Here is a 25,393-nt window from a genome sequence, read left to right on the forward strand (position 1 = left end):
GGGGGCACTCGCACCAACCTAGGGCCGTGCACCTCCAGCTGTGTCCAGATCGAGGCATACTTTCGCATGACTGGATCAGTGGGAGGCTCTAGCTGCTCAGTACCACTGTTCTTAAGATGAATAAGCTGTCGTATTTCCTCATCTTCCATCTGGACTGGGCCAGCTTGTCTAGCTCACTCCCCAGACTAGACTGTGGTGCTTGGTGCTTTGGCTGAACCCCTACTGCTCATATGGCGGGCCCCCCCTGGGGGCAGGCCGATGCTACCTCAGGCTCCATGAAAGCTGGCAACCAAGAGCGTCAGCATTGGCATGCACTTTGCCAGGATGGTGTACAATCCTGTACTGGAAGTTTGCCAGCTGCTCCACCCAGCGAGCCACCTGACCCTCCAGACCCTGAAAATTGTGCAGCCAACGCAAAGAATTATGATCTGTTTGTAAAATAAATTCCTTCCCCAAAAGATAATGTTTAAAGTATTTGGTGAACGTAATCATGCTCAGAAGCTCCTTCTTAGTCGTGGCGTACTTCCTCTCCGATTTTGTCAGCGCACGACTTGCATAAGCTATAACATTCTCTAACCCTGCTTCCTCTTGGGACAACACCGCGCCGATGCACACATCACTGGCATCGGTATCCAAGATGAATGGCTTATTTGGATCTAGGTATGACAGAACAGGGGCAGACAACAAGGAACTTTTCAGCTGATGAAAAGCATGCTGGCATTGCTCCGTCCATTTAAAACGCCTGCCCTTTTTGGTCAACTGATGGAGAGGCCGTGCAATTTCTGCGAACCCCTTCACAAAGCGCCGGTAATAAGACGCCAACCCCACAAAGCTCTGCACCTCTGTCTGATTCTTAGGTACTGGCCACTCTCATACTGCCTGCACTTTACTGGGGTCTGCCTTAATCCCTTCGGCAGACATAACATGGCCAAGATACTGCACCTCTCTAGGGAACAAATTGCACTTGGAGGGCTTAACTTTAAGCTTAGCCTGACACAATTTCTTAAATACCTCGTCTAAACGTGACAGGTGCGCTTGGAAAGTACGCCCAAATACTATAATGTCATCTAAAGAGACAAGACAGGTGTTCCATTGGGCAATCTGCAAGGACCTGTTCCATAAGCCTCTGAAATGTGCTTGGGGAGTTGCACAGCCTGAAACTCAGAACATTAAATTCAAACAGGCCTTGGCGGGTGATGAAAGCGGTCTTATGCTTATCTTTCGGATCCATCTCCACCTGCCAATAGCCGCTGGCTAAATCCAACGTGGAAAACCAACAAGCCTTCTTCAAACTGTCTAGCGCGTCATCAATACGGGGTAGGGGATACGCATCTTTAGTGGTGACATCATTTAACTTGTACTAATCTACGAAATCTACCCCCCATCCTGTCCCTGGCACCAAAACGACCGGAGCCGCCCATGGGCTACAGGAGGGGCGGATAATATAGTTGTCTTGCATTTGCTTCATGTGATCAGCAACCTCCTGTTGCAAGTGGAGAGGGACACGCCGAGGGGGCAATTTGATCGGTTTAGCATCACCCGTGTCAATCTGATGCAATGTAAGGTGCGTTCTTCCCAAATCTGTATCCCCCCGACTAAACACTGGCTGATTACGATATAACAGCTCTTTTACAGCCTGCAACTCGCTGAGAATTACTCTCCCCAGAACCTCCATCCATAGCCCCTTCGAGAATGTCCACATCGGTGCAGAAGGTGCCTACTTTCATCCCTTGTTTAAGAATGAGCTCGTCATCAGTCACATTTATCACCCGGATGGGTAACGTTCCCTTCTCCACTCGGCAAACCACCCGAGCCACTAACACATTGCAATGGTTAGACAACGAGGTAGAGGGCTCCAGCAAACCCTCTATCCGACCACCAGTTGTGTTGAGGACCGCGCCTAGAAGGATCGCCTCACTCCGGGGCGGAACCACCGCATCCGCATGCACTACCACAGCTTGGGGTTTATCATAATCTTGTGGAATTACAAGTGGCAACGTCTTCCCCATAATACGGCACATATTCCCCCCAAAATCTATCACCACCCTATACTTGGCAAGGAAATCAAAGCCCAAGAGTATGTCGGTGGACATCATTCGCTGCCGAAACAGTACCTGCATAGCTGGTTAACTCTGAGCCCCCACCATTAATAGTCAACCAAGTCTGCTTGGGAATCACAGACACTGTAGCCCCACTGTCTACCAACACTAAAAAGTCCAACCCACATACTTTGGCTGCCAGGTAACCAGAACAACCGCTGTTCGTTATAGGGGCCATCACTGAAGAGAGCGGGGAGGGGGCGGGCATTTGGCCCGTTGTGCAGACAGGCGAGACAGTAAGCACTCCTAAAACCCATCCCTCACGCTAGCTGTTCCCCCCCCCACGCTAGCTCGCTATCTTCCCCGCCGGTGGTCCTACCCAGCCACGAACGGATCCCTCCCCCCACGAGTGCAACAGCGGCAATACTGCAGTCTTTAGAGATCTGTAGCCTAAACAATCGGTTCTACCCCCGGCAACCACGCTCACACTCCCGGCTCTGTCTCTTATAGAGTCCCTGGCAGAACGTAAGACACAGGTGATCAGCATCAGAGTCAATTAGGCCTCCTCGGCCAGGTGATCAGTGTTAGTGTCAATCGTGGTGGGCGAAGCTCCATCACAATAGCATATATTATGACACAAATGGGTCAATTCACAGACACATCCAAAGCAATGCAGACATTATTTAGTGATTACGCTACGGTGGCGATTGATTTAATTTAAACTGTGTGACACATTGGAGGGTTTCTTGCAGTGACCGATGTATTTATTATTCAATATGTCATGCGTTTCGCAGACATTCCCAAGTTTCATCCCTCTGCCATCGGAGTCGCGTTTTCCCGTTTCTCCAGAAACTTGCTTATCGTAGTTAAGGGAGGGTCGGAGTGTGCGTAGAGTTGCGCACACATTCTGCCAACTAATCATTAAGCTCGTTTTTTATAAATATGGAAAGTTGCTTAGAAAGTTGCTCCGCATGGATTACGCCGATTTTGTACTTAGGAAACGCTTTTAAATGAGGCCCCTGGTGTCCTACGGCCCCATGTTCTTCCACACAACTTCCCTTCTCCGTTCTCTGCACTGGCTCCCTGTAGCAGCACCCATCCAGTTTAAGACTGTTGCTAGCCTACAGGGCAAATTAAATGAACAGATCCTTCCTACCTGCAGGCCATGGTCAAACCCTACACCCCTGCCCAACCAACTTTCTCTGCTGCATCATCAAGCATCCTCAAGAAATCTTGAGCAACTTTCATTGAAATGAATAGGCAGCCATTTCCAATGCCTTCTCCACTTATATTATACCTCCATGCATCAGACCTTTATGTCAGCTAGGAGCAGCTAACGCAGGAATGTTGTATGAGAATACTATTGACTCTATATAAAAGTCTCACATAAGTGTTATGCAATTATTTCAGCCACATGTTGGTGAGTACAAGCCCAGAGCTTGGTTCAAAGCTGTACAACCGCCCACACAGTTCTGGTCTTTGCACTGCTAAATGCCGTTTCATGTTTAACAAACAGATTTTATGGCTGTGTTGAAGTATGGAGGGCCAAATAACTCAGTAATATTCAATCATTTATTTTTAAATCAATAAATCATTAAATATATGTCTATGTTACAGCATGTCATTTTGAAAGTATGTATGAATTGTCAACACTTCATTTTGAAAATATTTTTTCATAATTGAATTTCACAGTAATGTGAGCTTTTTCATTGATTATTCATTGATGATTTCACAATAATACATTGTGTCTATTGTGTATCCAAGTGTGAGTCAATTCAACTCAAACTTGATTTATAAAGCAAAAACAACAGTGGTTGACCAAAGTGCTGTATAGTACAGGCACTAAACAACAAAATACAACATGCAAATAAATAATAAATAAAAATAAATAGCAAAGAAGATAATAAAAGAAAGACTACATACTGTATAGCCAGACCTATTTCCACACTTCGTTTAAGATGTACCAGTGCTGGAGAAAGGTCTGGCTGGACTCATTACCATTCGGGGATAGGGAGAAAAAAACAGTACTTTTTAAACCAATCACACTTGTCTTGTGAGGTTGTTGTTGTTTCACAAAGTCTGGGAGAATCTCTCATTGCCACTGATTGGCTGACCACATGAATTGACGCCACTGATTGGGAAGTCCTAAACGAATGACAAGGCTTATCCCAAAACCTACATCTGCTGAGTCAGACAGGAGTGACATGACGCCCCAGCATATTTACAAGATGAGTGCACAGTGCCTGTGGACCTGTAGTGGTTTGTTCTGATCTATCTATCTATCTATCCATCCATCCATCCATCCATCCATCCATCCATCCATCCATCCATCCATCCATCCATCCATCCATCCAGCATCCATCCATCCATCCATCCATCCATCCATCCATCCATCCATCCATCCATCCATCCATCCATCCATCCATCCATCCATCCATCCATCCACCCACCCACCCACCCATCCATGAGATATTCAGATATCTATGGGTGATTAAATCTGTGACCCATTCAGCAAACTCTGCAGGCTGCAGCTATAGAAAGCATGCACCAGGCACCAGAGGCAGTAAATCAACTCAATCAGTTAAAATTCACCATTCAAATAATCACTTCCGTGGTACACCTCAAACCAAAAGGATTCTTTTTTCTTTCATGCCAGAAACAAATGGACCCAAAACTGAAGAATCAACTCAATTTCAACACTTGAACAGCAAACTATTGATCTGACTGTAGATAAGGGTTAGCATTCACATTTATGGCCGTTAAAAATGCACTTGCCATGATACAGGTGCATCCTCTAGAATGTGTCTGAAGTGGAATTAGTGTTTGGAAACAGTTTTGTTTTAATAGTATTCTGAGTAGAACACCTTATGTTTTAATGCACGATATTTGAAAGGATTATGAAATTCCACCGTGTATCGTTCTGGAAGTGAAATTAGTTTCTGAAGTTTAATTAGTGATTGGAGACAGACAATTTCATTTTCAAAGTATGCTGAATATCATACCCTGTTATGATATCAGTATAAGAGACATCAAGGCTCCAACAGTGATTTCCACAGTAGTGACTGTCGAGAACTGCTGATCCAAATAATGTTAGAGGCGACACTGCACGTCCAGGGTGCTGAGGAATACAGCCACCGAACGTCAGCTTCATACATCTACCGGTTGCCGAAATAATAATGGACGCTGGACACCGGTCGCTGGTCGTCCTCCATCTCTGCCATTATGTAGAGACATATAGAGAGATGTTTACATACAGTAGGAACAATCTGGATTAGGCTGGAAGTCACCAAGGCTTCACAGAGGACTACTATTCCTTATATGGGTATTTCCATGATGCTGACATGTCTGTGGGCACTGTAGGGTAATTTCAATGAGCGCCCACAGACAGCTGCCAAGGAAACAGGCACCTCAGAACATGTTATATTTTTTCTTTAAAAAAAAAAAAAAAAACAGTCACAAGAACAATACTTGTTTTGTCACAAGAATAATGATTCTTCTTTATTGCTGTATTTAGTTTTTAATTGGGGAAAAATGCAGCTAGCATTTTGCAAAGGTTGGAATGTAAAATGTCACAAAAGGGTTCTATGTCAGACTGTGGTGCACTTGATCCCCCATACTTGCAACAGAAACTGTTGATTTAATGATGAATACCAGATTGCATCATCTCCTTTCTAATATCTATAATGTATTACCACTTTTACACTCCCCTAGAAATTATTACATCCATATTAGTGTTTCTCGGTTCTTAGCAGCGAGCAGCAACTCTATACTGTAGCTGGCTCCTTTTATCAAGGGTGACTGCTTTAAAGAGAGTCCCTTGTTTTGTGGTTGGACATGCTTTTCTTTTCTATTATATATATACAATATTTTGTAAAACCTTTGCTATACTATACAAAAAATAAAGTTTATATTATTATCATTATCTGCCATCCCTCCAGCCCTGAAGCGGGCTAGAAAAGTTGTGGCTGACCCCTCCCACCCTGGTCACAATCTCTTTGAACCATTCCACTCCCATCAGGAAAGACCTCATGCCACAAAAGAAACATCTTACTGACTGCCACCAGCCTCATCAGTAAGGCCGGTCCCCTTTTGCCGACACTGTCCCTTTTGCACTACTTGCACATGACCGCTTACTGTACTGTACATAGGCTCGCACTGCATACACATATCACAACAGCAGACACTGAATATACTGTAAAAACATCACACTCACATTAACACTCTGTAGCCTACACATACTGTATACACACATCGCACACCATTTTGTATTTTGCACTGCTCATTTCCACTGTCCTGTCTTTGCACTGTCCTATCTGGTCCTGCACCCAGTCTGATGTTGTCTACCCATCAGTGTTATGCACCAGAACACATGGTTACTACCCTATCTCCGCTTGCTCTCACCTACTGACTACTTTTCTCTGCCGTTACCTCTGCTCTCGTCGCCCCTGAATCCTTCTCTCTCCTACCCTCTGATACTGCCACTGATCTTCTCCTCTGTACTCTTTCCTCTTCTCTGGACAACCTCTGTCCCCTCACCTCCAGGCAAGCACGCCCAACTCCACCTGCCCCATAGCTGTCAGACTCAGTGCGTACTGATAGACGGAGCCTGAGAATAGCTGAGCGTAAATGGAGAAAAGGCAGACTCCCAGAGGACCTTCTAAATTTCCAATCTCTTCTTTCCACATTCTCCTCCTCCCTATCTGCTGCTAAAACTGCTTTCTCCACTCTAAAATTCTAACCTCTCCTTCCAGTCCTAAATCAGGCCAGGTCCAGCCTGGCTTATGTGCGTGGCTGGCTTGTTTCTGTTCAGGACCGCCACCACCACAGAAGAAGACTACCTCGGAAAAATAAATTCACTCGGACAAAACGCGTCTAAATAAGTTATTTAATGGTAGCGCCGAGGCTTCAAAACCCAGCATTTGTTTAAATAGACCCCTTTGCTTAGGTAAGTGAAGTTTCATGTTTATCTGACACTTGTAAATATGAGCGCCTCTCCTAAATAGGCCGACACCGATTTATTTTGAGGGCGAAGTGAACGGAGGGTGAAAGGACTGTAGTCTGGCATGAGCGAGCATGCGACTACAGGACTGAAAAGGGCTAGGTCCAACCCTGGTCCAACCTCACATACTCTGACAGTGTCTGCACACCGCCCCAAACAAAACCAGCGTTGGATTGGTGTGCCATGTTTGTTGGCGACTGTTAATGTTGGTTGGTTGGATTTTGCAGCTGCATTTTTAACTTCCAACATTCTAACAGCACTGCCATCTTTAGAATCCAAATATTCTTACAGAATACAAATATTCCTATTGAAGTGAGTGTTGATCACTATGATTTTTCTCCTGACACTCCTGCTGCTTACCAGCCCACTGGGTCTCTCCCCTGTATCTGTTTCTGATAGCCTACTTAGGCCCCTATACCCCCTTCTCACGTGGTGATAAGATTAATCTGGCTACTAACAGTCTTCCTCCCAGAGCCCACGCTGCTTATGCCCCAGCAGCGCCCCCCTATGACCTGTGATAGAGGATGCAGCCTGGAGCCACTAGCTACTGGTTAACAACTGCTCTCCCCTAAATGAGATATCTGTTGGTGTGGTTGCCAGAAATAGTTTTAGCAGCTAATATACTTAAGCTACAATGATAGGTTATTTGTAAACCAGGACAACCTATAAGAATCACTGTGCAAGCGTCACCTACTGTAACATTTTACATAACCTAAGTACTCATAAGGATGACAGGAGATAATACTTACTTTTATAATGCTCATACAGCGGTTTATTTAGAATAGAAGGAAATTGCAAGAGGCAGATTTATGCAAGGTATATAATCTAATTTAATAACCTAATCTATAGGTATATAATCTAATTTAATCGAATCAAATCAAAACATAATAAATTGGGAACATGGTTGGAGAGGGATTCTATAAAGATAGCCTATCTTATATAAAACTCCCTATCAGTGCTTCTTACCTACAGAACCAAACAGATTTCAAGTGAGAGAAGTGTCTGGTGACAAATTGACAAGCTTTGACTTGGCTGGCTTACGCCCAATGTTCATGGGGATGCAACTTCCTCTTTTTTGGTTCTGGCAGACGTGACTTCCTCTTTCATGGTTTTGGCAAAAAGCAGAAGTCCTCCTGTAAGGCTACTGCATGAGAGATAAAAAAATTTAGGTTAAATATACTGAGGTGTGCTTATGAACTCACAACATAGTTGAATGCTTTATGCACATCAAATGGAGTGTTTGTACTCTTTTGCTCATGTATCTAGCACAATGATGGGATCGAGTTCCTTAAGCCATTCACTTCCCTTCTTTTTTCTTTTTTTTTAACCCCTTTTTACCTGGGGGTAGGTTTCACCTGGCCCTCAGTCTGTCTGGGAGTCCCAATGTCCCATATACCACACAATCCTTAGGGTAGTCTTATTGGTGAACAAAGGTGGTGTGATTACCTGATTTTGAGTCAAGCTTTGTCAGATCTCTCCTCTGAATGTCCATCGTCCTATAAGGCAGTACTGGGGGACTCATTCCAATTTCTTCAGATGGCCAGCGCGTTGGAGTCCCCAGAATCTCCTGTGTTCTAAGGTTTTATACCTGTCTCTAACCTACTTCTCTCTCCTCCCAGTTTCCATACACCACATGCATGTCAACCAGTCAAATACAACATTGCATTATTATGACTACAACAAAATCAACTTAAGATGATTATTTACTCAGTTTCCTGGAACAAGTTCTGATTACATTTTCCTGGAACAAACAGTAAAACAATGACTTAACGGTAGATTTCTTCTCTCCTCTCACCTCAGCCATGCACAATGTGAACCTACATGCATTCAGTTACACATGCCAACTGCTTTCCATGACTTAGCAATTCATTTCCACAATTGAACAAGCACAGCCCTATCCTATGATTAAGTTACAGCAAGCAACATGGGCTAATCGTCCTTACACTGATTCAAAATACGTGTCTTTCTAGTCTACAGATATGTAATTAATACACATTAATTATAGATGAAATTAATAATAGTTGGTTGCAAGCATTTTACTGTATAATTTTGATCCTGTTTCACCAATCGTCATCAGATGAAAGCCTCTCAGACTGATAGTGATCCCACTGGCTCTGTTTCTCAGGTGATCTCGCTCTGAGACTCGGGATTTGGGTTAGATAGAGCTTCAGATCCATCCTCACTATCATCAGTACTGTTAACCTCACATTCTGTTTGTGCTTCAGGCCAGTAGGCCTCATTCCCTCTCCAGAAGATACAGATCTTTTGACAGATGATATCAACTGGTCTGGGTTGTCATGTTGTTAGTGCAAGTGCTACCAGACCCCTAAAAAAGGGTTAAACAGAACTTACGCCAGACTCCAGATGGGTAGTGTTCACTGAAATCTTTTATTGTTACAATGTTTAACACAGATAGTAGTCATGTGGTTCTTCTCTTTTTAAAAAGCAGCATGATCCTAAACATCGGTCAGGTGTGGCCCATAACACAGGACATGGACGGAGGGCTTGACCCAGAGAGGAACAACACAACTGCACACAGAGAAACCTGCACCTGAAACAGAAGCACACTGACACTGGACCACTAGAGGACCCTAACCACGGCCCCCCACCCAACCATGACCCCCACGCCCCCACCCACCTCCCCCTTTTTGCCACTCCTGCAAAAACGCTGTCCTCACACGGAAAGTATACAACACTGTGAATACGAGCACACTTCCTTTATTTTGTACAGAACTTGCGTGTAAATAACAAAAACATGACAACAAATGTTTTTTAAAAGCACTGTTCCAATGGCTCCCACTAGTACAGTAGTGGCATTATACATTTGATCTATCATCACGTGTTGCCTGAAGAACATTTTGGCACGAGCCTGGCAAAGATACCGAAAAACACTAAAATCAACAACAGTGTACGGAGGGTTTCAAAATAATGCAGAAACCATCGAATCTACCCATGCACCAAGTAAGGCAGCCTACTGCAGATTTTAATATAGAAAGATATATATGGTCCTGCACCATGACGAGTGCTCCTATAGTCTACCACATCTGTAAGGACCGCTATCAGCGATGTCTGCTGAGTCTACGCTGCAACCGAGCTCCTTGCTCAGTGGTGCCTCCGGTGGCCAGAAGGGGCAGGCCACATCCTACTGGACAGCCGATTGCCACAAAAAAAAAAACACGGCTATAACTGCCCACTACCATATTAACAGAATGCAAGGTATGCTCTTATGCTACAGTAGCCATATGGATTTCAACAGGAAAATAGATGTACAGTATCAAACTCCTAATTTGTTATTTTTAGAACTACACATTGATTTGTTTTTTTCTCCTCTACATTTTGATGCCTTTTGTCTAAAAGAAACACTGACACGTTTGCATCAACCAACGTTCTGTATGTGTGTTCATGCACATCTGTACATGTAGTCTACAGAGTGTGTGTGGAAACATGGTGTGTGGTCGTGATGTGGTGATGTGTGGTCGTGTGTTTGGATGTGTGCTGTCTGTGGCGCTTTTTTTCTTCTTTTTTTTTTTACAAATCCTTGGTTTTGATCAGAGTGACCAGCGGCTTGTCGTCGGGGCTGTAGTCTTCGTAGGTGATGGGAGTGGCGTCATACATGGCCGGCCTGGATTTCTTCCCAAATCTGACAGAGGAAATGCAAACGAAAAATTAGCAGAGCATCATATCTGTCTCGAATAAACTCATTTCTACTAAAGCAATGACACACGAATGCTCAGTTTAAGATAAGTAGAACAGTAGAGTAATTAAGTAAGTAAGTAAGTAAGTAAGTAGGTAAGTAAGTAAGTAAGTAAGTACTGTAAGTAAGTAAGTAAGTAAGTAGCCTTGAGAACCAATGGTTCTCGAGCCTAGTGGCCCATAGGGCAGGAGCCTATCTCCTGATCCCTTAGCGTGAGGCAGCTTGATGTACAAGTACACCCCCTGGACATGACGCTAGTATGTCACAGGGACTTAGCCCCAATTCAATCCTTGATGCTGAGTGCCAAGCAAGGGAGGCCATGGGTACCATTTTTTAAGTCTTCGGTATGACTTGGCCAGAGATCGAACCCCCAACCTCCCAATCTCAGGGCGGACACTCCAGAACAGGAGAGCAGCTCTTCATTTCTCCAATGCTGCTCCTTACCTGGCGTGACGGATAGAGGCGATGGCGTTGCTGAACTCGCTGTCGATGCTGCGGCAGTTGTAGAACTCCTGGTAGGCGTGGCGCGATGAGCCCTGGTACTCGATGCGGCTGATGCGACAGATGCCCACAATGAGGATGATGAGCATGAGGACGAAGGCTACGCACAGCGCCCCGATGATGATGTAGAGGGAGTGGCGTGGCATGTTGGTCAGCGTGTCCTCAGGGTGGGCCGGCTTCCACTGCAGGTCTGGGAAAGGCAGACGAGACACAAACACAGCAGGGGTTCCACAGACTAGTCGACTATCAAACCACTAATCAACTGTGGGCATTGCTGGTCAACTAGTCATAAAAAACACAAAAAATAATAAAGTTATGTTTATTGTTTTTTTTGCAGTTGGGGGTGGCTGTGGGTAGTTCATCGTTGTCATTTAATCGTTTTTAAATATTATAATTATAATAATTCTTATTGTTAGTATTATTGCTATTATTATGTGGGAACAGCATTACAGTGGAACCGAGGGTGCTAGGACAGTGGAACCAAGGGTGCTCAGACAGTGGAACCGAGAGTGCTAGGACAGTGGAACCGAGGGTGCTCGGGGCGGACGACTTACGGATCTCACAGCTGGCCCCCACCCAGCCGGGCGGGCAGTGACAGACGAAGCCATTGGATTGGTCGATACATGTGCCTCCGTGATGACAGGGGCCGCCCTCGCACTCGTTCACGTCCACCTCACAGCTCTCCCCTGGAACAACAGGCAGAGTGTTCAGCTCTCCCCTGGAACAACAGACAGAGTGTTCCGCTCTCCACTGGAACAACAGGCAGAGTGTTCAGCTCTCCCCTGGAACAACAGAGAGAGCGCTGTGTCTTTCCATCATCACACGCACATACTGTACACACACACACACTCCACACACACACTCACACAGTTTGACTCTTCTTACCCCGGTATCCGGACGGGCAGACACAGGAAACGTTGAGCCCGGCGCTCTCACAGCGACCCCCGTTCTGACAGCGCACCTTCAGACACGGCTCCCTATACACCTCACAGTGTCTCCCTGCAGGAACACACACACACACACACACACACACTATGATAGACTACTCCACACACCATCCGCACAGATACTGTACCTATTAACACACAAAGATGCTCTCTCTCTCTCTCTCACACACACACACACACGCACACACACACACAGACACACACACACACACACACACACACACAGGCACACACACACAGGCACACACCTTCATATTGAGCGGTGCAGACACACTCATATGCGTTGATGAGGTCCCTGCATGTAGCGTAGTTCTGGCAGGGGGCAGACAGACACTCGTTGTACTCCTCCTCACAGTACAGGCCATGGTAACCTGACACACAGAGGAACACACACACACACACACACAACAACATTGTTTTTGAACATTATTGAATACATATTGAATACATTTGTGAAGTATGTTCTCATGTCAATGATGAGGACAACATCTCTCCCACTCCTATAAGTCACAAAGAGCACAAAGATATCAGATTGTATTGTATATAGGATTGTATTGCATATACAGTAGGATCATATTGTATATAGGATTGTATTGCTTATACAGTAGGATCATATTGTATTTGCCTTTACTTGTTGTCTATTTATTGTTATGCACAAACAGTCCTAAGCAAATTCTTATGTGTGAAAACATATCTACATAAACCTGATTCTGATCAGTATGTAACTGCATGGCTGGTATGTTCATTCAAAACCTCTGCAATGCCTCATAGTTCAAACATCACTGTACTGGAATGGAGTGCGCAATGCAGTTTACTCTGTTTGCCACTAGATGGGAGCGATGCACCAAAGCCGAAAAAGACAAGTCACCTCTGGTTCTCCCCACATTAAAGCAACTCCAAGGTCAGTGAATGCAAATAAACAGAAGATCATTCTGTTCTTAACTCAGTATTCACAAGCCACAAGTGCAAATACTGAATATCTCGTTATAGGGATGAGAGCGGAATACCAACAGAGCTAGAGTGTGTATGTGTGTGTGTGTGTGTGTGTGTGTGTGTGTGTGTGTGTGTTCATACTAGGGGTGTAACAATACATCGTGCCACAATATATCGTGATACAGAAACGTCACAATACGTATCGTCAAGGTGAAAACAATATTGTGATATGTTTATTGTATATCAGTGAACGCTGGCTACACAACGCTGGTAATAAACACGTCTTTTGTCTCTAGGCCTATCCATGATATTACAACAGTTAAGCTTTAAATTCACAAAGTGTATTGGAGTAGAGATGTGGAGAAATGCACTATTGGTGTGAACTGCAGCGCTACTGCAACGCTTCACACCTGCCCTTAGTGTATCGTATCGTATTGTTATCGTCAACCCAATATCGTGTATCGTGTCGTATCGTGAGATTAGTGTATCGTTACACCCCTAGTTCATACAATATTAGTTTTTACTTGCATATGTGTGTGTTTTCTACTCTTAATGTAAATAATGAATAAAATGCCTGGATGAAGTGTAGCTCAAGCCATTCCCAGTGGAATGTGTAGCCCCATCCTTTCCCAGGGTCCATCTGATGTGATCCCCTCTGAGAGGACGAGATCCTCAGATATCAGCTCCCTAATAAGAGCCTCCTCTTTCCATCCTCCAACACACACACCTCTCACACACACACACATCTCACACACACACCTCTCTCACACACACACCTCTGGCACACACACACCTCTCACACACACACCTTTCACACACACACCTCGGGCACTCACACACACACCTCTGGCACACACATCTCTCTCTCTCTCACACACACACACACACCTCTGGAACACACACCTGTCTTTCACACACACACACACACACACACACACACACACACACACACACACACACACACACACACACACCTGTCTCTTACACACACACACACACACACACCTCTCACACACTCACCTCTGACACACACACCTCTCACACACACACACCGCTCACACACACCCACCAGGCACCAGCTGGCATATCGATGAAGAGGAGAAAAGGTCAATTATATCCCCAAACACTGTGGAGTGTGTATGTGTGTGTGTGTGTGTATGTGCATAGGTGTATGTGTATGTGTGCGCGCATGTGAGTGTGTGTGTGTGTGTGCACGCATGTGAGTTTGTGTGTGTGTGGGGGCTGACTGTATCTGTCTCGGATGGTAATTGCAAAAGGCATTTGATTGGACGTCATCCTCTGCCCAAGCTGGTGCAGTCGCAGCTGTGAATGGCGCCTCGGGAAAGCGAAGCAGCCGCTTCGCCATGGCAACCGGTTGATGGATGGAGACGGGGGGGCAGGTGAGGGGTATGGGAGGAGAACAAAAGAGCGCGGGCGGGAAGCGGCGAGCCGCAGATCAGAACACTGAACACGCCAGAGAGAGACGATGACCGCCGGAAAAAACGCCTGCTTCTGCAGAAAGACAGAGCGCTTCCATTCCCAGACCGTCCTAAAGATATCAGCTCAACTACAGAGAGAGAGCTGAATCCTATGGAGGTGAAGAGCCAACCAGATGGTATAGAATGACACGGACGAGAGATTTCATGTCACATGGTGTTTATAGCTCACTGGGGGGGGGGTGAATCTCTCGTCGCCCAACCACTGAAATAGAACGGATGTCTGTTCGTCATCATTCAACACAACTTATTTGGGTATAGTGCCATTAAAATATCAATCACACAGTCATTCATACAGCCGAATGATCCATCCATTCGGGATGATATGTGTACCTGCAGAACGGCTGCATGTGAGTGCAAGGCTACCCTAGATTCACGGAGAGAGAGAGCGAGAGTGAGGGCGGAGCTGACCTGGGACACACAGGCACCTGTAGCTGGTGCCCACGCTGCGGCAGACCCCGTGGGCGCAGGGGTTGAGGGCGCAGAAGTCCAGCAGGCGGGTGCAGGCGGGGCCCGTGAAGCCGGCGGCACAGACGCAGCGGTGGCCCAGGCCGGGCCCCAGAGGGTAGCAGCTGCCATTGTTGTGGCAGGGAGCCGAGGCGCAGGGGTCCACCCTCTGCTCGCACACGCTGCCCTGGTACCCTGGGAGAGACGGGGGGGAGGGAGACAGAGAGATGGGGGGAGGGGGGTAAATGGACTGCACTTATGTAGCACTATCCGAAGCACTTTACACAATGGCCTCTCGTTCACCCATTCACATACACCTTCACACACACCTTCACACATACCTTCACACACACATTCAGGCAGTAGGTGCACGCCTGCTCATTGGGAGCAATTTGGGGTTCAGTGTCTTTGCCCCAGGACGCTTGGATGTGTGGACAGGAGGAGCCGGGATTCGAACCGCCGACCCTGCGGTCATCAGACATACCGCTCCCCCTCCTGAGCCTGGTTGTGTGTAGTTAGTATATTTCCGCTGACTCGTCCAGACCAGTCCTCCCTCTCCCGGTAGACGGTAAGCGTCTGTCGCTGTGAGAGGCTAATGCCCGGCCATGACCCAGACATCCCCTCCGCCCTGCCGGCCATGACCCAGACATCCCCTCCGCCCTGCTGGCCCTGCCGGCCATGACCCAGACATCCCCTCCATCCTGCCGGCCCTGCTGGCCATGACCCAGACATCCCCTCCACCCTGCTGGCCCTGCCGGCCATGACCCAGACATCCCCTCCACCCTGCCGGCCATGACCCAGACATCCCCTCCGCCCTGCCGGCCCTGCTGGCCATGACCCAGACATCCCCTCCGCCCTGCCAGTCATGACCCAGACATCCCCTCCGCCCTGCTGGCCATGACCCAGACATCCCCTCCGCCCTGCCAGTCATGACCCAGACATCCCTCCGCCCTGCCGGCCATGATCCCCACACCACGCCAGGAAGGGAGGGATGGGAGGGAAGATGGAGGAGTATGGAGGGAGGGAGGGATGGATGGAGGGAGGAAGGGAAGGAGGTATGGATGGATGGATGGAGGTATGGATGGATGGAGAGGCAGGAGGGAGGAGGAGTGGGGGCATCTTTATCGAGAGCCAGCGTTGGCAGTAAGAGTTACAAGAGGTTTGAATGAGGGTAACCTTGGTGCACCATCAATCTAACCAGAGTACCAGGATGAGCCAGGCACAGAGCAAACTGCAGCTTTTACTCAGAACCAGGACACATAGAGAAAAAATTAAAACATGGTAGAAAAGGGAAGATGTGGAAGTTAAAAGAAGCAGCAGCGAGAGGAGAAAGAAGCAGCAGCGAGAGGAGAAAGCGAACCTGCCTGCTCCTCCGTCTGCCAGTCACAGACCAGACCTGGAGACTGTCGTCAGGGAGACGGGCAGAGTGTGTGACCCCCCCCCAAGGACCCTCCCCAGACAGGACCACTCAGGACCAGCCATGATTCACTTGGACATGAGGTCTGGGTCAGCGGAGTGAACACTCCAACGTGCATCACACACACACACACGCACACACACACACACACACACACACACACACACACACACACGCACACACACACACACACATACACACACACACACACACCCACACATGCATCCTCTCCGCAAGGAGACACCAAGCACAGATGCAGTATGTTTGTGGGAGGACCTCCCACTTTCTCAACCACTTCCTGAACTAATAGAAGCCTGGATAGACACTTCCTCCTGTTTGTTCCAGACAGTTTACCTGAGTGTTTGCCATGTGTCTTTTGAATTACCATCAATGTAAGTTATGATACCTTATAAAATGTTTGCCATATTGCGGATCATTAGTTGAAATGTATGATGATGGAATGTATTATGGTTTGAGTTTAATGCGCTAATATTCACAATTTGTTTGATGACATTGGATCTTGAGACTGCATAATGTATGTTTGTTTCTTGTTTAGTTTATCCTATTTCCAAGATATTGTAATATTGTTGATTGATTTGTATTTCTTTGTTTAGAACCATGGCAACCTCTTCCAAAATGGGAAATAAATGGAATACTAATTGCTAATTAATACATATCCACATACACACACAGATATACACACATTCACACATATCCACACACACACATACACACATCCACACACACACACACACACACACACACACAAACACACACACACACACACACACACACACACACGCACATGCACTTGCACACATTTCAGCAGAGCCCCAGAGCTCTCTGAAGGGGCAGTCTGAGTTCAGAGATATGTATTTGTGTCCCATAAACCTCTAAATATGGACTTCCTCCTCCCACCCCTCCTCTGGGCAGTCACACAAACCCCAGAACACGGCTGTTCCACAACTCGCAGCCCTAACCTGCTCATCACTATTCAGCACATACACCTGTCTACGAACATGAGAGACAAACTGCAGCATCTGGCCTGCGCTGATCAGGCTGCTCTGATGGCTTCTGCTGTCGCTGTAGTTTGTTATCGTCGTCTGGGGCTGTCTGTCACTTTGATTAACGCACAACGTTCCATGCTGATTACTCCCACCAAGCGGAACATGTGCTGAACTTTGAGTGTGTAGGAAGAGAGAAATGCAGCACCGAACTGGAAAAAAATGTGTGTGTGTTTGTGTGTCTGTGTGCCTGGCTACCTCCCCATCAAGACAAAGATTAATGTCACTTCAGTCAATGTGGGCCCCAGCGCTACAAGAGTTGACGTTTAAAGTTAAGAAACTGGTCAAAAATGAAATCAAACTGAATGAAAAGGAGCAGTGTCCTGCTGATACCTGTAGGGGGAAGGGAGATGGAGCAGCAGACTTCATTTCCCACATGGGGATCATAGACGACTAATTCAGAACTCAAAGTAAGAGTTCTCTGACTGGTACAAATATGCCCTGAAATGCAACCAGTGAAGAAAAATAAATACTTTGTCAACAACATCAGCTACTGTAGAACTCTTCCTTTCTCTCATCTTTGTATTGTTAGATGGGAATCAAATAGACTGTAGCCCTCAGCCCACTACTGAAAAGTGCAGTATGTTTGGCCATAAACAAACCCGGAGGAGAGTCAGGGACCCAGTCCTCTACAGGGAGGGGCCCCAGGCCTCTGGAGTGGCCCTACCTTTGAGCTCAGGAGAATATAGCATGGCGTCTGATCACCTCTGTCCCTATGCAGCCTTCTCTCAGGTCATGTTTTACACTGGCTGTGGATCCCTGACTCATCATTGTACACTGTATTTTAAAGTTAATTGGCCTGCCCTTTCTATATGACGGCTAACTCACTGGTATATTTTTATGCCTCCACCAGGCGATAGCCTGACCGGAGGCATTATGGTTTCGGGTTGTCCGTCCGTCCGTCCGATATTTGTTAATGCAATATCTCGGGAACGCATTGACGGAATTTTTTCACCTTTGGTACAAATGTTCACTGGCACTCACGGATGAACTGCTTAGATTGTGGGAGTCAAAGGTCAAAGTTCAAGGTCACTGTGACCTCACAAAATGTGTTTTTGGCCTGATGAACACAATCTCAAGAAAGGCTTAACGGAATTTGTTCATATTTGGGTAAAATGTCCAGTTGGACTCAAGGATTAACTGATTACATTGTGGGGTCAAAGGTCAAGGGTCACTGACCTCACAAAATGTGTTTTTGGCCTGCTGAACATTATATCTCAAGAACGGCTTGACATAATTTGTACATATTTGGCCAAAATGTCCAGTTGGACTTAATTAGATTAATTGGATTAGATTTTGGTATTCAAATGTCAAAGATCAAGGTCAGCATGACATCACAAAAGGCACTTTTGAACGCTAACGCTAGCTAATGCTAATGCTAGCTAACGCTAATGCTAGCTAGCTAACGCTAATTCTAACACTAATGCTAGCTTTAGCTAGCTAGCTAGCACCGTCAGGTGATGCGCTCTGTGACCGGGCCACAACAGACCCTTGAGAATAATTCTACTCTGTACCTGTGTACTTTGTCAGTACTTGGTATTTTTCGTACTCTGCCACTGTATTACTGTAATCTTTGATTGGGTTCGTACATTGTCATTGTTGCCTGCACGCTGTCACTGTTCTTGTATTTTTCTGTCTGCCACCGAATTACTGTACTATATGTTGTTTGTAAGCAGGGCACATCTGTAAGAGAGACCTGGTCTCAGTATGTTCGCCCCTGTCTAAAAAAAGGCTTCTATCTATCTATCTATCTATCTATCTATCTATCTATCTATCTATCTATCTATCTATCTGTCTGTCTGTCTGTCTGTCTGTCTGTCTGTCTGTCTGTCTGTCTGTCTGTCTGTCTGTCTATCTATCTATCTATCTATCTATCCATAGGCGATTTTACCCTCTGAGAGTAGGGGGGCCACATTTTGACGTGAGAAAAGAAAAGAAAAGAGTTGCCGTCCCATCCCATCTATTTACAAAGAATGCGAGTTGTGAACATATGCTAATAAGAAATCCGTATGACAATTCAATATGTACAACGTTTCAAACTTCATCTAGACACCACAAGCATGTCAATATGACTTTATGACCGAGCACTAGGCCATACCCAACATCACAACATCAAACTGCAACTGCCTGCTGGTGCTAGCTTCCTCGCCAGTCTATTAATACATCCATGTGGTGAAGTTGCTAATGCTAGCTTCGATAGCCTCTGGAGCACTTCTGCATTCGATTGCACTTGTCATTTCGAGTGGTAGCTTCTTCATTAGCATTGCCAGTTTTATTTTCTTTTTTTATGAAGAAGTGGTCAATTGTTTTTATAGCTCTTTTCGCCATTGTGAGCAGGTTGGCTAGTTGTAGCTTGTTGAGCACTGAGCAGTACAGTCAGATCTCATTTTTTGCGGTAACAGATCAAACCGGAAATAGTTGAGGTCGACGGACGAGTTGTGCCATTGGTGGATTATTAATTTTTTTAAATTAAGGTAGCCTAGTTTAAGTAATAAATACACTAAAATGAATGATGACCTAACACGAACTGGTACAAACCACAATTATGTATTTAATAATTGTGTTAATTAGTTTAAAAAAATATATATATATTTTTTAGAATTTGAGCAGAGTTGGGCTGGCCAATCAGGGGGGGGGCACTTGTCCCCCCTGCCCCCCCTATAAAATCGCCCATCTATCTATCTATCTATCTATCTATCTATCTATCTATCTATCTATCTATCTATCTATCTATCTATCTATCTATCTATCTTCTGTCACATTGTTTGGACAGTGTGTTTGTACTGTAGCCCTTCTGTGGATCTGAGCCCGTTGACTGCTGGGAGATGGTAGACGACGTACTGTACCAGGAAGAGAAGACATGATGTCCCGGCAGGTTTTACACTCATCCTCTGTTGTTTCATTTACTGTATGTGTGTGGAAAGGATTATTGCGGCATCTTTGGTGTGTGTGTGTGTGTGTACTTGCGTGCGTGTGTACTGTACGTGCGTGCGTGCGTGTGCATGTGTTTACACACTGTAAGAATGGATGTGAGTGGCCTGGTTCAGAAGTGCTGTTTTAGCAGTAGTTGTGAGCGTTGATTTCCCCTGAGAGGCCAGAGTGGGTCGTTGGACTAATTAGAGCAGCAGAGGAGGGTTTAAATTAAGCTACTGTAGAGATCAGAACTGACACTGACACAGAGATAACCAACGCTAGCGTGATCTGTATATGCACACCACGCACATTCTGAGACACTATTTCGCAAGTATTGTTTAGTTACCATTAAATCAGCAATAGTTAAGGAACAACCAGAAATGGAATTGTCAAGAAATAGGATCCGCAGGAACATACAGTCAAGCCCTGAACATACAGTCAAACCCTGAACATACAGTCAAGCCCTGAACATACAGTCAAACCCTGAACATACAGTCAAGCCCTGAACACACAGTCAAGCTCTGAACATACAGTCAAGCTCTGAACATACAGTCAAGCTCTGAACATACAGTCAAGCTCTGAACACACAGTCAAGCTCTGAACATACAGTCAAGCTCTGAACATACAGTCAAGCCCTGAGTCCTTTTTATGGCAAATGGAAAAGGATATGGAAATCCTGCCCCCTCTGGGCTGACACGATGACAGAGGTTGAGTATGGTACCTACCCTCCAGACATACGTTATGGTAGAGGGTTAGAGGGGTACCTACCCTCCAGACATACCGCTATGGTAGAGGTTTAGTAGGGTACCTACCCTCCAGACATACCGTTATGGTAGAGGGTTAGAGGGGTACCTACCCTCTGGGCAAAGACAGTTCTATGGTAGACGTTGGGCAGAGACAGTTCTATGGTAGAGGTTTAGTAGGGTACCTACCCTCGGGGCAGAGAGAATAATGAAGGTTTAGGAGGGTACCTACCCTCGGGGCAGAGACGGGTATATATGGTAGAGGATAAGGAGGGTACCTACCCTCGGGGCAGAGACAGGTATATATATGGTAGAGGTTTAGTAGGGTACCTACCCTCGGGGCAGAGAGAATAATGAAGGTTTAGGAGGGTACCTACCCTCGGGGCAGAGACAGTTATAGGGTAGAGGGTTAGGAGGGTACCTACCTACCCTCTGGGCAGAGACAGTTATAGGGTAGAGGTTTAGGAGGGTACCTACCCTCTGCGCAGATACAGGTATATGGTAGAGGTTTCGGAGGGTACCTACCCTTGGAGCAGAGACAGTTATAGGGTAGAGGGTTAGGAGGTACCTACCCTTGGGGCAGATAGTTATATACTGTATATGGTAGAGGATTAGGAGGGTACCTACCCTCGGGGCAGAGACGGGTATATATGGTAGAGGATTAGGAGGGTACCTACCCTCGGGGCAGAGACAGGTATATATATGGTAGAGGTTTAGGAGGGTAACTGCCCTCGGGGCAGAGAGAATAATGAAGGTTTAGGAGGGTACCTACCCTCGGGGCAGTAGCACCTGGGTCCGGCCAGGCTGCTGGAGCATGTAGCTCCGTTCCTGCAGGGCTCGGACAGGCAGTGGTCCACCAGCCACTGGCAGCGGTTCCCCTCAAACCCTGGTAGCAGTATAACGTCACCAAGGATCACCACAGTAGAATGTTACAGGATTATACCAATGATCATCACTCCATTAGGAACCAAATAACCACCCAGCCTTGACCCCAGACCAGAGAAACAAACACGCTGCACATGAGAACACGCAAAACTCGGTCTCAACCATTCATACTGGTGGAACCATGCTATGCCATAGTCCTTTACATGAGTGTTACGTAAGGAAAACACTCTCTTCCAGTGAGGAAGTTAACCACGATACGTCAAACCAAAACAGTCAGTTAGCATCCATCATGTATTTCTGAGATCCCTCTGTCTGTCTGTCTGTCTGTCTGTCTGTCTGTCTGTCTGTCTGTCTGTCTGTCTGTCTGTCTGTCTGTCTGTCAGACAGACTGACTGTCTATCAGATTAATCCTGTCTGGCACACTAACCCAACCCTATTGACATTTAGCTCTAATTGGATGTAGCTGACTATCAACAGCAGCTCCAATCTCCAGATCCTCCTCCTGTGGATCAGAACAGCTGACAAAGTCTGGGCCCAGAATACATCTAACTGACAGGATCAAAGAGTGCGTGTCTTCCGTTCCCTTTCTCTCCTTTAGAAACTCACCCATCGCTTTCTAAAAAAAACAGTCTCGACAGCCTAATCAACCCCCCAGAGACAGTCAGACGTGCTCTTTGTACACACACGCACACACACACACACACACACACACACACACACACACACACACACACACACACACACACACACACACACACACACAGACACACACACACACACACACACACACAGACACACACACACCACACAGACACACACAGACACACAGACACACAGACGCACACAGGCGTACCAGGGGGGCAGGTACATGTGAAGTTGCGCCCGTCGCCCCCCTGCCGCAGGTCGCTGCAGGTGGCATTGTTGTGGCAGGGCCTCGGGTGGCAGGCGTCAAACTCCTCACAGAAGATTCCAGAATAGCCGTCCTCACACTCGCAGAAGAAAGTGCTCTGGGGGACAGAGAGGAGGCAAGGAAGCATCAACTGGAGCTCCGAGAGAGGCCAAGAGCTAACAAGAGGCAATGGACGAAGCATTTGTTACTTAAAGACTGATGCTGGCAAGCTAATTAGCGGTGCGCTGACTGTGACACTGATGTGAGGTAAACATCAGCCTTGGCTGTGGACGTTCTGGGATCCACAGCCATGGGTGTCTCCATACTGTAGTTACACGCCCCTGTACCCCAACACACCTCCGCACTGCCCTTCACTTCCTGGCTCAGCTCCCCCAGTGAGGGGAAGGGGGGGGGGGGGGGGTAAAGGTCCCCTCTCACCCCCAGCACACCTTGCTGGTACTCTGTGTACACATTACATGACTTTAGAGCGACATTAGAGCACACACTTGAGGATCAGAGTTGGGGGGTGGTTGGTTTCTTAAATCACTTGATTCGAGCCCCGCCAACGTGACACGGGTGCAAATTTAGATATTTAGATAGCGTTACAAGCCAGCTAGCTAGCGTTCTTACTAGCTATAGGGTTCTTACTAGCTAGATTGCATTCTTACTAGTGTCCTTACTAGCTAGCTATAGAACCCAAGTGAGCAGCAAAGACAAATACAGGCCTCTGTTATAAAGGACTTCTCATCCCATAATTCATAATTCATTCAAATCATAGTATAGTTTCCATGTTCCCGTGGTCGTAAGGCAGCATGGTCTTTCTATGTCCCATTTCCTTTAACCTCTTCATGTTGTGTTGATCCAGCATTATAAAGAAGTACTGTAACCTCATGTTGCCATGCTGAGTCACAACAGGGAAACAAACCACTCTGTTCTGAGTCCTGCCAGCAGCCATAATCACATGAAACTCTGACATGAGGACTGGGTCATTTCAGGAGGAGCACGCCTCTCTGGTCCCTGACAGCTTACCACAGAGGGCTGGGTGACGCACTTCCCCTTCCCAGAGCATTGTGGGTCGCTGAACCGGCTCCCGGGCTCCACACAGCTGCTGGCCTTCACCGTCAGGTTCAGACGCAGCGTCACCTCCGGGCCATTAGGGGGCCCCACCTGCAGCACACCTATGATAGGAGAACCAAAAACGTAGGAGAGAGACACAGCGAGACAAACTTGGTTTTAAACCGTGTCCATTATAATTCAGTTTGTGGATTATCAAATCTGTGTAGTGCGCTGTGTTTGAAGAAGCATCGCATAGATGCATCACTGCCCTAGATAATATGCTGTACTGCACTGCACTGTCACTACAGGAAGATATATACTGTAGTCCCCAGTGGCCAAATGTGTTACTGAAGAGAATACATATCAGTAAATATAAATCTTAACTAAAATAGATTTTGTTTGTTGCGTCATTATTACAGCCAAATCCACTGCAGGCAGTTATAGAAACATCAGCATGAAAACAGATGCAAAGTGAAGATTAAGAGCTGTTATTAGGGACCCGTGTACGAACCAATGAGCCGCAAGCACATCAAGGACCAGATAATGACACTGTGTGGCCAGCCAGCCAATCAGCAGTCAGCCAAAGCTGGTGTGTTCCTCACACCTGACCAAATTTAGCAGCTCAGTGAACCAACAAATGCCCAGTCACTACTCCTCTCTCTATCTCTGATAGTGATGCTCTACACGTACACACACACACACACACACACACACACACACACACACACACACACACACCTGCTTTATCTTTGATACTGATGCTCTGCATGCACACACACGCGCGCACACGCACACACACACACACACACACACACACACACACACACAGGCACAAACGCACACACACGAGCACATAAACCTACACACATACCAGACCAGTACACATTCCAACACAGGTCTTATAAGTCATTCAGAGTGACTCACGGATCAGTCATTTATCCTGAGTGATAACAGAGACAGACAGGAACATCTCACCTCCTGATCCTCTAGTCTCATCCTATCTGCCTTTTGTCTTTCTCCATTTCCTCATATCTCCTTCCGTTCTATCTCTACTCCACCCGCCTGTCTCTCCCCTTCCCCTCTCTCTCACCCCCCCCCCCCTCACCCCCCACCGCCCACCCCCTAATGGCAGCAGCAACGTCCCCTCAGACAGGGAAGGGCTCCCGGCGCTGTGCTCTGAGACAGCTCAAGGTCACCAGGCAGACAGGAGCCGCTGCTCTCTAAGACAGCTCAAGGTCACCAGGCAGACAGGACATGGCGCGGCATCGTGTACAGAGAACAGGCCGAGGAGTACGCTAAAACACAAGGGTTGCCCCGCATCACAGCCGGAGAGCAATGGGATGCCAGTTACCTCCCCACAAGCAGAATAT

General features: G+C 46.6%; 1 protein-coding gene across 1 annotated transcript in view; it reads right to left on the reverse strand.

The window, feature by feature from the left end:
* Positions 1 to 10,566: 10,566 nt before the first annotated feature.
* The window catches only part of dner (delta/notch-like EGF repeat containing), a gene marked incomplete at both ends in the record, with an annotated part of 63,434 nt that continues 48,607 nt past the window's right edge, over positions 10,567 to 25,393 (reverse strand). Inside the window, 9 exons of the mRNA XM_084460347.1 lie at positions 10,567 to 10,678; positions 11,177 to 11,423; positions 11,788 to 11,919; positions 12,119 to 12,232; positions 12,429 to 12,551; positions 15,021 to 15,251; positions 21,966 to 22,079; positions 22,932 to 23,085; positions 23,997 to 24,145. Coding sequence (XP_084316473.1) covers positions 10,567 to 10,678; positions 11,177 to 11,423; positions 11,788 to 11,919; positions 12,119 to 12,232; positions 12,429 to 12,551; positions 15,021 to 15,251; positions 21,966 to 22,079; positions 22,932 to 23,085; positions 23,997 to 24,145 — 1,376 coding nt within the window. The remainder of the gene's footprint in view (positions 10,679 to 11,176; positions 11,424 to 11,787; positions 11,920 to 12,118; positions 12,233 to 12,428; positions 12,552 to 15,020; positions 15,252 to 21,965; positions 22,080 to 22,931; positions 23,086 to 23,996; positions 24,146 to 25,393) is intronic.

The sequence above is a fragment of the Borostomias antarcticus genome (assembly GCF_949987555.1).
Source record: "Borostomias antarcticus genome assembly, chromosome: 1".
Classification (NCBI taxonomy): domain Eukaryota; kingdom Metazoa; phylum Chordata; class Actinopteri; order Stomiiformes; family Stomiidae; genus Borostomias; species Borostomias antarcticus.